The 13,927-nt window shown below is 36.3% G+C and overlaps 3 protein-coding genes across 5 annotated transcripts; 1 reads left to right on the top strand and 2 right to left on the bottom strand.

The window, feature by feature from the left end:
• On the bottom strand, positions 1 to 1,529 carry LOC137713072 (uncharacterized). Of its 2 annotated transcripts, XM_068452319.1 has the most exons (2): positions 677 to 1,529; positions 1 to 231 (listed from the first exon to the last, which is right to left on the bottom strand). In XM_068452319.1, exons 1-2 carry the CDS (start codon positions 1,390 to 1,392, stop codon positions 216 to 218), a joined length of 732 nt encoding a protein of 243 aa, XP_068308420.1. In that variant the 5' UTR covers positions 1,393 to 1,529; the 3' UTR covers positions 1 to 215. The 2 variants fall into 2 exon arrangements, with proteins under 2 accessions (XP_068308420.1, XP_068308419.1); XM_068452318.1 differs by lacking the exon at positions 1 to 231 and having other exon boundaries at positions 345 to 1,529.
• Positions 1,530 to 2,408: 879 nt separating this feature from the next.
• On the top strand, positions 2,409 to 5,860 carry LOC137713535 (CAAX prenyl protease 2-like). Of its 2 annotated transcripts, none has more exons than XM_068452846.1 (8): positions 2,409 to 2,686; positions 2,968 to 3,027; positions 3,212 to 3,424; positions 3,659 to 3,770; positions 4,290 to 4,361; positions 4,565 to 4,627; positions 4,771 to 4,848; positions 5,562 to 5,860. In XM_068452846.1, exons 1-8 carry the CDS (start codon positions 2,483 to 2,485, stop codon positions 5,693 to 5,695), a joined length of 936 nt encoding a protein of 311 aa, XP_068308947.1. In that variant the 5' UTR covers positions 2,409 to 2,482; the 3' UTR covers positions 5,696 to 5,860. The 2 variants fall into 2 exon arrangements, with proteins under 2 accessions (XP_068308947.1, XP_068308948.1); XM_068452847.1 differs by having other exon boundaries at positions 4,565 to 4,631.
• Positions 5,861 to 11,466: 5,606 nt separating this feature from the next.
• On the bottom strand, positions 11,467 to 12,005 carry LOC137712089 (protein LITTLE ZIPPER 4-like). The gene has a single exon (XM_068451234.1). The coding sequence runs from the start codon at positions 11,972 to 11,974 to the stop codon at positions 11,726 to 11,728; it is 249 nt and encodes an 82-aa protein (XP_068307335.1). The 5' UTR covers positions 11,975 to 12,005; the 3' UTR covers positions 11,467 to 11,725.
• Between the last annotated feature and the right edge of the window lie 1,922 nt (positions 12,006 to 13,927).

Below are 13,927 nucleotides of genomic sequence, written 5' to 3'. Positions count from 1 at the left end.
GTTAAAATGAGCCTTAGATGACTGTTTCCAAGCACCAAGAACACAGCGCTTTCTTTTACCATTTGATGCAGGAGGCCTTGTGCGTCCAGTTTGCGAATAGCCAACCATCACATTGTTAAGTTGACTACATCTCAAACTCACGTCACGCTTCAGATGGTACACAACCACAAACCTTTTAGATCCCTATTTTGTTTCGACATATAGTCAAGCACATCCTATGCTGCAAAGAGGCTAGATGACAGAGCAACCGATACATCTTAGCTTAACTAATCAGGGAGTGCATAAGCAAAAGGAATCACTTAATTCATGAACTTATAGCAGAATAAAATCAAAACAACAATAGCAACAATGCAACATAATTGAGACAATACAGGACGAAAAATCCATTTATAACAAGTGATAATCATGAGGTAAAACATTTTTCCAAGTAATCCTGACTAAAAACGATAATTCCTTTCGTTGTGATATCTCCATTTTCTACATATTCCAACATACATTCATAAGATTTCGAATTCACAACATCACATTCACCTAAATCCACAGCTACAGAGATGTTTTAACCCATGCACTATCAACCAACCACCAAAAATTTGCAATACCCAAATTGTTTCACAGCCAATTCCCCTAAAATATCACAAGAAGCGAAAACAGAGTGTAAATCAAGAAACAAGCATACGCTATCAAGCCGCGATGCTCGTCGCCGCCATCAGCAAGGGCAACCATGAGCCCTGTGCAAACCCTAGTAGCCCACAAGACGAAGACGGCAGCCACGGCGATCCTGAAGGTGCCGCCTTGGGGGACGAAGAGCGAGGTAGCTGATAAGATTACCACGGGCAGCATACAATACCCCACTACGGACGTACATCTGTGCAGGTCGAGATTGCCGTTACGCCCGGCGAGCATGTTAAAGACGATGTAGAGGAAAATTGATGAAACGACGATCCACCCGAGTATGACGCCGAACTGAATTTTTCCGGCGAGGAGTTGGAATAGGCAGAGTAACATGTAGAGGAGGATCGGCCCGGAGAGGTCCGAGTCCTTGTGGACCGCCGGGTTGGACCGGAACGGGTTGAGGATGGACTTGGTTTTACTCCAGATTTGGTCAGGGTGGATGCCGAGCTCGTCAAGGAGGGGCTCCTCGTCCTCGAAGGAGGCGGAGCCGCCGGGGACGGAGGAGGATCCGATCGGGCCGCCGAATAGGGAGGAGGAGGAGGACGAGGTGGCGGCGGAACCGACGTCGAAGGACATGAAGGGGATGGAAGAGGTCGAGGAGCGCGGGGGCTGAAACGGCGCCGTGGCGACGCGGCGTTGCTGGATGTTGTTGGATCCGACGGCGGTAGGGTTGCCGCCGGAGGGGAATACCACCGGGGGGACGGCGAATTCCTTCTTCATTTCGAGATCGGACAGCTCGGGTGGAAGATTTGGGGAATTTGGGGGCGAGATCGATTAGGGTTTTCAGAATTTGGGGTGGGAAAGGAAGGAGAGTGTGTGGGAGCTTTCGAGCGAGGTGGGTAGATCAGTTGAACGCAGCGTGCGGTTGTATTTGGGAGGGGGAGTAAGGGCTTTTTTGACTTTTTATCGGTGAAGTTCGGCTTAATTGGTGTTGAGCTGATGATCTTTGTCGCGCGGTAATCGCTTGAAGTTACACTTTTGCCCCCTTCTGTTATTTGTCTGATACTTCCTTGCTCTTTAAGTCTTGAGGTAAATTTTTTTATTTTTTATTTTTAACTACATCCTCTTGTTTTCTTTTAACATCTGTGTTATCTACACACACTCAAGTTCAAATCATTTTTCATCAGAATTCTGATTACTCCAATTTTTTTATAGGGCGTTTGTCGTACTTGAGTCGAAAATAGAACACTAGTTTTCCTTTCATAGTGCAGAAAATCTTGTCATAAACATTATTTTCGAAATTTAACGCCACGCCCAACTTATGAATGTATCATACACAAATAAAGATGATTAATTATCTATATTAATTAGGTTCTTATTACCAATGTAGCGTCAATCGATGCTTGAGACTTAGAAATTAACACATATATGAAGTTTTGTAGTTAATTCGATACTAAATTTCAAACTACCATTCCATCTGAAAATGATTTTTTTTTTTAAGTATTATCGCTTAGAAGCACTTTCAATAAATCACTTTTATTACGAGATCAAAAATTTTTAATGTCAATTTTTTTTTATCAAATATGATTACCTATTGTCCAACAACGGTTTTAAAAAAAAGAGATACACTAACTTAATCAGCTGGCCTAACTCGCGTTTACAGGGAAAAATCTTGATTAAGATTCATATCATAAGAAAGGGGTAAAGTAGTCCTTTTAGGCTTTTGCTTGATGAGAAAGCAGCATAAACAAGAAGGGATTAAATTCCAATTAGTCCTTCCGAAAATCCAAGTCGACAGAAAAACCCATAAAAAAAACTCAATACCAACGACCACAACAGTGAGCGGGAGTCTCCGTCTCTCAACTGAAAAATGGACGACGGCGGCGTCTCGAAAGCAGTGGCGGTGGTGGCTTGCGCTGCCATGGCGCTATTCTACGTAGCCGTTCTCTACGCCCCGACTGTAATCCTCCGTCTTCCTCCTCCTCCTTCCTTCAAGAACTTCATGATCCGACGGTTCGTATGCGCCGCCATTTCATCCGTCGTCTCCGTCATCGTCTCCGCCCTCCTCCTCCATGTATGTCCGCTTTAACTTCCCAGTTTCGATTGACCCAGTACAGATCTTCAGCATCTTGATTATCGCTTTGAACAATGTCAGCTCTGTAGCTAAGCTATTTGTAGTAGAAAATTTAGCATATTAGGAAACTGGGTTTTCGAAATTTGACATTTTTACTGTGATATAAAATAGATGACATTACTGTTCACAGAAGAACTGTTACTGGGTACACTTATATGTTGACCAATTGCAATTTTTGTTATTTTTTAGCTCACTTTGTTAACATTGTTGAATAATGTCAGATGAAAAGCAGGGACGTATCATCTCTGTTAAGTTTATACGGAATCCGAACAGACCATATTGTGAGTATTATTATGCTAAGATACAATCTTTATATTGTTGGGTTCCCTTTTGGTTTTTAGTAAAACCCTCCTAGATTTCCTAAAAGAAGCAGCCGTTTTTCTCTATGTATCGTATGCAGATTGGGAAACGGTGTGAATGCTTGCTAAATTTGCATGCTAAATCGCGATTTTATGTGTGAAACAGTGGCAAGCTGTGGTCTTTCCTCTGTTGTTGACTGCTCTCGTGTACGCTGGATCCTTGGTCCTTAAGGCGCTAATGCTAGTGAGTTCATTGACGGAAGATATGAATTATGGTGGAGGCTTTTCGTTCGAATATATCAAGAATGTCTCACAAGAGGCTGTTGCCTGTACTCGTACAATGGCTTCCAATGTTTTGGTTTGGCGTAATTATATTGTGGTAAGTTTACTTGTATCTTTGGTGCTGAATTAAATTGATTTTTTGTTATATAAACCCTATAACGAATCTATTTCATGTTAACATTTCCTGATTTGTAAGTGGATTTATCACATGATGAAGATAAAGATTATAGAGTGCCCTACTTTTATCCACATGTTCTTTCCTTGGCTTCAGTTGGAGAAAAAAAAATAGTATTTTTCGTAGCGTCAATTCATTGGCAGTATTTTTAAACAGGCTCCTATTACCGAAGAGTTGGTGTTCAGAGCATGTATGATCCCATTACTTCTCTGCGGAGGATTCCAAAAATCCACAGTCATCTTTCTCTGCCCCATTTTCTTCAGTTTGGGTAAGTTAAACAAATGTCATAGCAGATGTCTATCCTGATCAGGTTAGTAATCTGGTTATTTACTAAGAGCTGGTGATTGTGTATTAATAGTTGATGGCTTTGGTGACTGACAACCTCTACGTTTACGATGCTGTTAAAGAGCAAAATATTATGCTCGCTGTTTGTATCTGTGGTTACTGGTAATTCATGCTTGTGTATGTGTTAAATACAGTTTACCCATAACTATATTCTCCGGATTAATTCCTGAAACCCTTGATGGTTGACTATTGACCCTCAACGTAAAACTACAAAAGAGTTTGTCTTCTGGTTACTTTTACTCTCTGAAATTCCAAATTTGTTAGTGCAGAAAAATCCCTTCGCGATGTTCCTTTGTATGCCCAATATTCTTTTTTGTCTGCCCTACATGAGTACTTGCTCTGACATTTCATTTAAAATAGTAAAGTTTTTTTTAAGTTTGTCCCATTTGTTGACTGAACTTGGAGAAAATTTGATCTTACTGTGTACGATTAATTTTTGCAGCACATTTAAACCATCTAATGGAGGTCTACAGCAAGCAAAACCATAACTTGATCAAAGCCTTCATGGTTATAGGTATGCTCAACTTTCTCTCCTTGCATGGATAGGGCACAGAGATTCAGCCTAGAGAATCGGTAGCACTAGGCAGTTCCATTATGGAATCCCCTCCCCCTTCTACTTCAGTACATTCAATCTCTGGTATTTTTCACTTACGGCATTTCTGTAAAATTGTACGGTTGTCACCATGATGCTCAATTAATTTGAATGTGCTTTGACAGGTCTCCAGTTAGGCTATACGGTCGTCTTTGGCTCATATGCATCTTTTCTCTTCATTCAAACTGGTAGGTGATAGTTGGTGTTTTCCGATATTATTGTTATTGTCGCTGATATGTGTTACAGCACTATGGGGAGCTTTTTCATTTCCTCTTTTTTGTGTGTGATATTTTTCTGTGTCGCTGAAATGTGTTGTATTTATTCCATGCAGGAAATTTTCTTGCTCCTTTAGTTGCTCACACATTTTGCAACTTTATGGGATTGCCTGTGCTAGTTTCACAAGGGAAAGGTATGCGAGTACAGTTTCCTAGCAACCAAATGAGGATGTAACAACCAAAAAAGATAAAAACTGCATAACTGAGAAATCATAGAATGTAGTTTTAGAAAATAACCTACTTGTGATTTATCTTTTTCATAGATGTTGATCGTACTTCAGAAACTTGTGCAAGTGTGTTAGTTATTCTATATGTACTATTGTTTCTCTTCTTTTACCATCATGAAACTAACTCATGAAACTTGGGTATCTGCACTGCACGTAAAGAATGAAGAGCAAACTTTCCATTGTTTGATCTTTTACTTAGCACCGTGGAAAATCATGTGCGTAAAAGGAGATGGGGGAGAAACCCAACAAATTGTAAGAAACAAGAATAAAACAAACCATTCAGATGAAAAGAAGAAATAGGAAAGTTACAACTCTATTTTGGGGCATGGAGTCCCGACCACTGTAGAACATGACATGAACCTAGGTTCCCCATTGAAATCACACACAAGGAGGGCATGGATGCTACATAGAGTCTGTTCTGTTGACACAGTAGCAAACTTAAGCCAAATATTTTCCTTCTTATGAATAACCAGAACGTCTTTCAGTACGGAGTGAAAATGTATCACTTAAAAGGCCTCTAATATTCTAATGCTGTGCTGTCTCCTTATGGGGATGTGTTTTTTACTATATTGTGTTAGTTAAATTCTGGGACCTCGTCTTTACATTCGTTATTTTCTCAGGGTTAATAGCCGTTGCATCTGTAGCAGGAATTGTGGGTTTCCTGTGGTTACTTTTTCCAATGACGTACCCAGATTTGTATAATGACAGAACAGATAATTGCAGATGCTGGCAAGGATATTGTTCCGGCAACTAAGCCTGTGAAATCTTCGGAATAAATAGGTTTGGTCGATTCTAATTCCTTTTGTAGCATTATTTGGCATCAACTGTTCGTATGAGTTGTGCAAACACCAGTCGCTTTTGGGTGTTGATGCTATCACAGCCATCGCTGAGTGTGGGATCCACAGTTGGGTCCTTTAAACATCAATGGCTGTGCTAGTCATCCGTTCGCGACTGACGCTAGCATATTCGATGCAAAATATTATCCTTGAATAGATATATATATTTTTTTTGAACAAATCCTTGAATAGATCTTAAGTAATAAGTAGTCTCTAGAAAACTTGTTCAACTTGTTTGGTTGAAATTCGGCTCTGGGTCGACTTATAGGTTCAACAAGTTGGGTTGGACTGGTCCATCAACTAAATGTATGTCCACAATCATCTCCACAGTCCAAGATTTGGTTCACCAACCCGAATTTATGAAAAAAAAAAAAAAATCCTAAATCCATTACTCTAAATTGTAATTCCCATGCAAATGTCGTTGTAGCCACATTGGCTATAAAATGTGCCCTTTCCTATACATTCAGTTGAAATGCCCCTCCTTACCTTTTAAATTTGTTTAAAGTAGAATATTGCTTACATCAGAAAAAAGTTCTTAATTCTCCTTGTGCAGAAAAAAAAAATCTCTAATTCTGATCCTCGCTTTATACCCAAGTTATGTCTATCTTATACATCATGTGACAACTTTTGTATCTAAACTTGTGAATGCTCTAAATGAAGAGGAATTCTCACATTCCTGTTTTATACACCGATTGTCTTTGCCTTACGCATCAAGTAAACATGTAAGACGAATGTGTGAGGAATACAACATCGGTACATGAAACCGGTGTAACCAAGTTTTCTCCTTAACGAGCTAAGAAATGAGACATGGCACTGATTGATGATCAAGGGAATGTTCAATTAACAATGTTGAATCAAATCAATCTGTTAAGCGTCTAATCGTTTAGGCCACATAACCCTCTTCAACATTTCAAACGTCTTGGATATTGTTATGATGACCAGAATCTTTAAGGATACTACCCCTGCAAATGAAGGTCAATGCTGATGCAAAGAAAATAATAGCTAGACAAATATGGCATCATAGCAAAGAGAAAACCCATTCAAACGTTAGGGTTCATTCAAATACCCTATATCCCTATTCTACTTTAATTTGTCATATTTAAAGGATTTAGGTCTGAATTTTATTTACTAGCAAGGACCTTTTCTTGGAAGTGAAACTTGTTTACATGATCATTTCTCATATTAATCATGCATTGTTATATATAAAAGTTAAAATATATGACTTTGGACTTGTTTGAAATTATTTTTTAAATAACTTATAGTGTTTTAAATCACTAAAGCATTTCTAACAATGTTTGGCACAAAAAGTTAAACGTTCTTATTGAAGAAGCACATGCTTTTAAAAAGCACTTCAAGTGTTTTTATAAGAAGAACTTATATTTTTATTAAAATTTTGATGTGCTTCTAATAAAATTGATTTTTACTAGAAGCACCTTTGAGCTAAAGTGTTCTTCAAGTAAACAGTTGTTTGAGAATAATATCTCATATCGGGCATATGACAAAAAAAATTCACTTAATATATGGGACTTTCAATCCCTAATATCACTAGTCTTTTATAATAAATCTCAACATCTAGTAATAATTGATTATATTGAGACAATATCGATGATGTTGGTGGTAGACTATGCTAGGCCTAAATTTTTTATTAACAACGTAGTCTAAGTCTAAGTAAGTCTTCATGTTCTTGGTTTTGGAAGGAGGAGCAATGTATATGAAACATGTTCATTTTTACGTGGTGTTTTAATCTAATAGTATAATATTATATAAAAAGTACCGTACAAATGATAATACATTATTAAACTAAAATATCACGATAAATACTAAACTTGTTTCATAGAAGTTACCGAAATCTCAGTCATGATGCCTTGGTGCTATTTTCAACCTCCAAATTGATTTTGCTGAGTTGGTGATGGGGTGGTAAGGTGTCATTCATTAGTAGGCACAGGATTAGGAGGGAGGGAGAGGGTTTGTTAGACACAATCGAGTTCTGATTAGACGTTCTTTATTTCCTGATAGATTTCATTTCATATGTGTGTGATGGTCAAACCAAAACGATATGCCAAGAGACTAATGTCATGTCCATGACTTACATATTTGATATTTTGTGGGTTACCACTTTTTTTTTTTTTTAACTTCATAAACCCACATTGACTCTGTTTGCTGAGTCTTTTGATGACGTTGATCCTCTGATTAGATCCTCCCCTATCAAACTCGGTTCTCAGTCTTATAGAATCTGAATGAAAAGGCTCTTTTTCAAATTAAATTATGACTTCTTATGTCTAATTATATTTTATGCGGTTTAAGTTTGGAGTGATTTTTAAAATGAACTACGAAGTTTTGATCATTTTTTTATATTACATCTTAAGGTATTCAAATTTATCAATTTGTGTTTTCGGTTGGATTGGTTGTATGATAATTCATTCAATTGACACGTAGTGAATTTGAGACCCTTATCTAGACTAACATGTAAGCCACATTTGTACACATAAAAATCATTATTTTGATGGAGGGTTAGATGTTCAAAGAGATATGATGTTTAACTTGATACAATTTCAAAACCTTAAGGTGCAATCTAAACAAATTGGAACCTCATTACCCATTTTGAAAATTACTTCCAACCTAAAGGGTGTGTAATGTAATTAGCCTTTTTTTTTTTCTAATGGGGAGTAATTACCGTACTCCATTTTGTTATCCTAGAGTTCTTTCGTCAATTCTATCTACAAGTGTGTTATCCATACATTCTTTTTTACTTTTCACACAAACCTGGTTAATTTATGTCATTTCATCTTCTTTAATTCAGTCAATCCGACGGCCGCAAATTAAGAGAGTGTATGAAGTAAAAAGGGATGAGTGGATAGCACACCCCTTCTATCTATTGATAAACCTTTGGTTTATCCAATGCAATGATTATAAAAGAATAATAGAGTGCAGATGGTGAACATGGAGTGCAGAAATTACCCCTTCTTGCTAGTGTTGGACGATTTGTTTAAGAAGATATTGTGGGGTCTTTAGACCTAAGTTTGTGCTGGTGTTTAGTTTCAATGCTGGAGTGTAGCTCCTCTATTCTACTAAAAAAATTACATCCCCTTATTTAATAGGATTAAGATTCGGGAACACATATTTTCACATACATTTTGACACAAGTTTTTGTGATGTTCATTCCGCAATATATTTCAGTGATTCAACCGTTTATCTTTTATGTTTTAATTCAAAAATCATATATGTCTACAAAAAATCATGCAAATCTGAAACCATATGACTGTTGGATTAGATTTAGTGTTTCTTTGCACTACAAATGAATGTCTTATAGTTTTGGATTTGTCTAATTTTTTGTAAGGATGATCTATAAATGATGAATTAAAAAATAGATGCTTCGGATCCTTGAAAAAAGTTACGAAATGCAAGCCATAAAAACATGTGTCTCCAAATTCATATGAATCACTTGCGAAACAATACTGTATTTTATTTTAATAGAGGACGTACATGGAATGGTAAAGGAAATATGACAAAGTTTCAAACCTATTATGTGTCGCTATATGTTTTAACTTTTAAATATAAAATCACATGATTGTTTTAGAAAATTATCACCTTACCTATTTGTTCGTGTCTATGTAAGTTATTCTCCAATTTTAGTTGCTTCTTAGTACATGGTGTGAGATTTAGTTGTACCATTACGTACATGTGTTTCATGTTGCTTACTTTCTCTAGAGAGAATCTGTCCTTCAATCATAATATATTTCTTTACACCTTATATTATCAATACATGATGTAAATACAAGTGAATATATTTCCAATGGCACAACGAATTTCTCTTTTTTCTTTTTTTTGCTGTTTAAATTATAGTCTCCGGTACAAACCAGTTAACCAGTTAAGCTTTCGGCTTTATACACATTTGGATCACTTTGCCATGTGATTTACTATATCAGACAACTTACTGTGGAATTTACTATTTGCCAAATCCAACTATGTCTACCATTTCAGATGCTTCTTTAAAAGGGTAAGAGATATTTATCATCATTTTCTTTAACTTTTTTCGATAGTCGGATTCATGTGTCGGTGTAAGGTTCCATTTCATTTAAGTTTATCTTCTTGAATGGACATGCTTGTATGAATTGGTGCAAGAACAATAGTTCTAATTTGGATATTTAGAGAGATAGAGAGAGAGAGAGATAAATTTTTAATAAACCCGCCCCCCCCCCCCCAAAAAAAAAAAAAAAATTCATAATTTTAGTGGAGAATTAGACGTTCAAAGAGACATAATGTTTAACTTGGTACAATTTCAAAAGCTCGAAGTGCAATATGAAAAAATTGAAACCTTATAACCCATTTTGAAAATCACCTCCAACTTAGAGGGTATAGAATGTAGTTAGCCTTTTATTTATTTATTTATTTTATTTTATTTTTTAACGGGGAGTAATCTTCGTACTTCATTTCGTTATCCTGCAATTCTTCAATTATTGACTCATTTCTATCTATTGATAAATCTCTGATTTATTCAATGTAATGACTATAAAAAGAATAACGAGTGTAAATGGTGAACATGTAAACCAATTTTCCTACACTAGCAGGAAAGGCTCACTCTGTAATGTATTTTAATGATCTAATGATCTATCTTTTATATCTTGTTTAAAAGATCATGTCTACTAAAAATTACCCAAATCCAGAACCATACGACTGTTGGATTAAATTTATTGTTTTTCGTAGAACTATATTCGTCATTTTTTTCGCTACAAAGGAATGTCTTAGTAGCTTTGGATTTGCCAAATTTTTCTCAAGGATGATCAATAGATGATGAATTGAAATATAGATGGTTTGGATCCTTGAAAAAAGTTATAGAATGGGAATCACAAAAATATGTGTTAAAATGTGTGTCCTCGAATTCAAACCGTATTTAATATGAATCATTTATGCGACAAAATAATTTATATTTTAATTGAAAGACACATGAAATGGTAACAGAAATAAGGTAAAGTTTCAAACCTATCATGTGCCGCTATATGTTTTAACCTTTACATATAACAACACATGATTGGTTTAGAAAACTATCACCTTACCTATATGTTCACCGTCTATATAAGTTATTCTCCAATTTTAGTTGCTCCTAAGTACGTGATGTGAGATTTAAGTTGTACCGTTACGTGTGTTTCATGTTGCTTACATTCTCTAAAGAGAATATGTCCTTCTATCAGAATACATCTTTTTACACCTTATATTATTATTACATGATGCAAACACAAGTGAATATATATTCGATGATGCAACGAATTCTCTATTATTTTTTTGGCTGTCTAAATTATAGTCTTTGGTACAAGCCAGTTAGCCAGTTGAGCTATCGGGTTTGTACACATTTGGATCACTCTGCCATGTGATTTACTGTATCACACAACTTATTGCGGAATTTAGTATTTGCCAAATCCAACCATGTCTACCATTTCAAATGCTTCTTTTAAAGGGTGAGAGATATTTATCATCATTTTCTTTAACTTTTTTGGATAGTGGGATTCATGTACCGTTGTGACATCCCATTTCATGTAAGTTCATCTTCTTGAATGAACATGCGTGTATGAATTGGTGCAAGACAATAGTTCTAATTTGGATATTTAGAGAGAGAGAGAGAGAGAGAGAGAGAGAGAGAGAGAGAGAGAGAGAGAGAGAGGAATAAAGCTAAAATAATATTTATATTGCTTGCTAGATAGCTTGATACAGCCTTGTAGTGCCGAAATTTTTAATAAACCCCCCAAAAAAGATACGGAAATAGAAGAAGCAGAAGCATTCTTTGGTAGTGCAAGAGATACACACTACAACTTCATCTTGTCCTATTTGGTATCTAAAACTGGGACTACAACTGTCGACTAATAATATTACACAAAAAAAAGGGCTAAATCCTCCTCTTCCTCCTACTGGGGTCATCACATTTTTACTTAATTTTAATTAATTTTATCAGATAATTAGTTGGTTGAACCAGTAGCATTTGGGTTGGAGGAAGAGCTGAGATTGAGGTCAGGAATGGTATTCCCAGCAGCTGCAGCTGCATTGGCTTTTGCTTTTGAAGAAGCACTTTTGGACAGCTTCTGCTTAAGCTCGGAAAGCAATGCTTGATTCTCCTGGTTTAGCAGCTGTGCTTTCTTCCTCAGCCTCTCATTCTCTTTCATTATGTAGCAGTTCTGCAAGTACAGCTTCGAGTTCAATCTGTCCATTGCTGTGAAAATTTTGTCTTCAATTCCTGTGTTGCCCCTGAAATCAGAACCGAAAAAAATATAAAAGGGGTATCTCAGATAATGTTATTTATTAGCATAAACATTTTATATGTGTTTCACATGAAGACAATAACATTATACTATAAAAAAATGCAAAAAAGAGAAGGTATAAAAAAAAAAAAAAAAAAAAAAAAAAAAAAAGGAAAATCCAATATGAAATTAATGGGAGACATATTGGATCAAAGAAATGTTACCCAGAAACAGATTAGAATTTGTTGGAAATAACTTTGGTTTGTGCAGTGCTTTTGTTGGAAGCACTTATGGCAGTTGTCCAAAAAGAAGGTGATGAAAACAGGGAAAAGCAGAGCAACTTAACAAATTTTGGAGCACTATGGTCGGATTAATTATGTATGTATGTGTGTGCGTGTATATATATATTGGTGGGTTGTTTTGCTTGTAAAGGAAAAGAGAGATGGAATCATAAGTAGTCTAAAACTGCACTCAAGGAAAAAAAACAATAGGCTCTTTCGGCTTCCCACACATGAAAGGAAAGGATCAAAAGTTATGTATTCACAAATACATTCACAAATACAATCAAAACTTCAACTTCCTGGTTTGATCACAAGAGCATTCACAAATACAAATCTTACCCTTTTCCACATTCAAGAAGTTGGTAAGAACGATCAAAAGATTTTAAAAATAAGAACAAAAATTGTTAAGTTCCTTTTTTTTTTTTTTTTTTTTTGGGGGGGGCGGGGGGGGGGGGGGGGGGGGGGGGGAGGGTGAGGAACGTTTCTAAGGGCAGGAAAAGAAGAACACTAAACCAAAAACAATGTGAACTACGAAGAACATGAAAATAGTAAGCAGGAAAAAAGAAACATCGAAAGATAGAGGGGTGTGTGTGTGTGTTATATTTGTTTAAGTAAGATGAGTAAAGAAGTGACCTTTGGAAGGTTGGGTTGGTAAGAGAGCTTTGGGGCCGGAGAAGCAAATCTTCTGGTTCTGTAACAAGTAGTAGCAGTGAGAGAGAAAAAGGAAGAGTTCGGTGTGAGGGACAAAAGGAACAAAGAGGGCCTTAATTTATAGTGCCAATGCCACTACTACGAGTCCTCCTACACAGAGAAACAAAGCAACCATATGTGAGAGAGAGAGAGAGAGGGAGGGAGGGAGGGAGGGTTGTCAAGGGGACATGCCCGTCTCGATCTGACACCACAATCATGCATGTGTAAGCATGGAAGGCGGCCGGTTTGGGGCCTAAAAGATTTTAGCGTTTTTTGTCTTCTATGATGATGATGATGAATATGGCGTCATGTGAATGATGGTTTTTTGGGTTTTGCAGCAAAAGAAATAAATAAACTTATAAAAAAAATACTTGGGAAAAAAAGAAAAACAAAATAAAGGGCATACTAGAGGTATTTTGGTCATAAAAGTGGATATGGAAGAAGAGGAGAGGGACAATTATGGGTAGCTAGGGTTTTGTAAAATGATGGGGGAGCTAGGGCCGTCCCAAGATTCGCAATGATGGTTTGGATTGGCTTTCCCTCCCCTCCCTTCTCTTATTTCCTCCATCATCAATTACAATTTCTACTATTTTTTACAATTATTTCTTATTTCTTGTTTGTTGGTCCTTTTTTTTTATTTTTTTATTTTTTTTATTCCCCTTTCATTTCATAATTCTCGTGTTGGGAACTGTTGGAAATAATCAATTTCATCCATTATGGTTTTTGGTTTCCCCTCCCACCTTTTCAAGATCAAAAAATTCAATATGCATTTTGTCATTTTGGTCAAGAAAATCTATCTCATATCTTTTAAGTCCTATCAAAGATTTGAATCCATTATCCTTGTTACAAGAACAAATTTATTCGCATATACATTGAAAAAGATTTGAACTTGAATATAAAGAGACAAACGTACTATCATGATTATTTGATCTAACTCACGTTTGTTTATATT

This window comes from Pyrus communis, chromosome 13 (assembly GCF_963583255.1).
Source record: "Pyrus communis chromosome 13, drPyrComm1.1, whole genome shotgun sequence".
In the NCBI taxonomy this organism is placed as follows: domain Eukaryota; kingdom Viridiplantae; phylum Streptophyta; class Magnoliopsida; order Rosales; family Rosaceae; genus Pyrus; species Pyrus communis.
The sequence above is the reverse complement of the archived record's forward strand: the minus strand, read 5'-3'. Positions and strand labels throughout refer to the sequence as shown.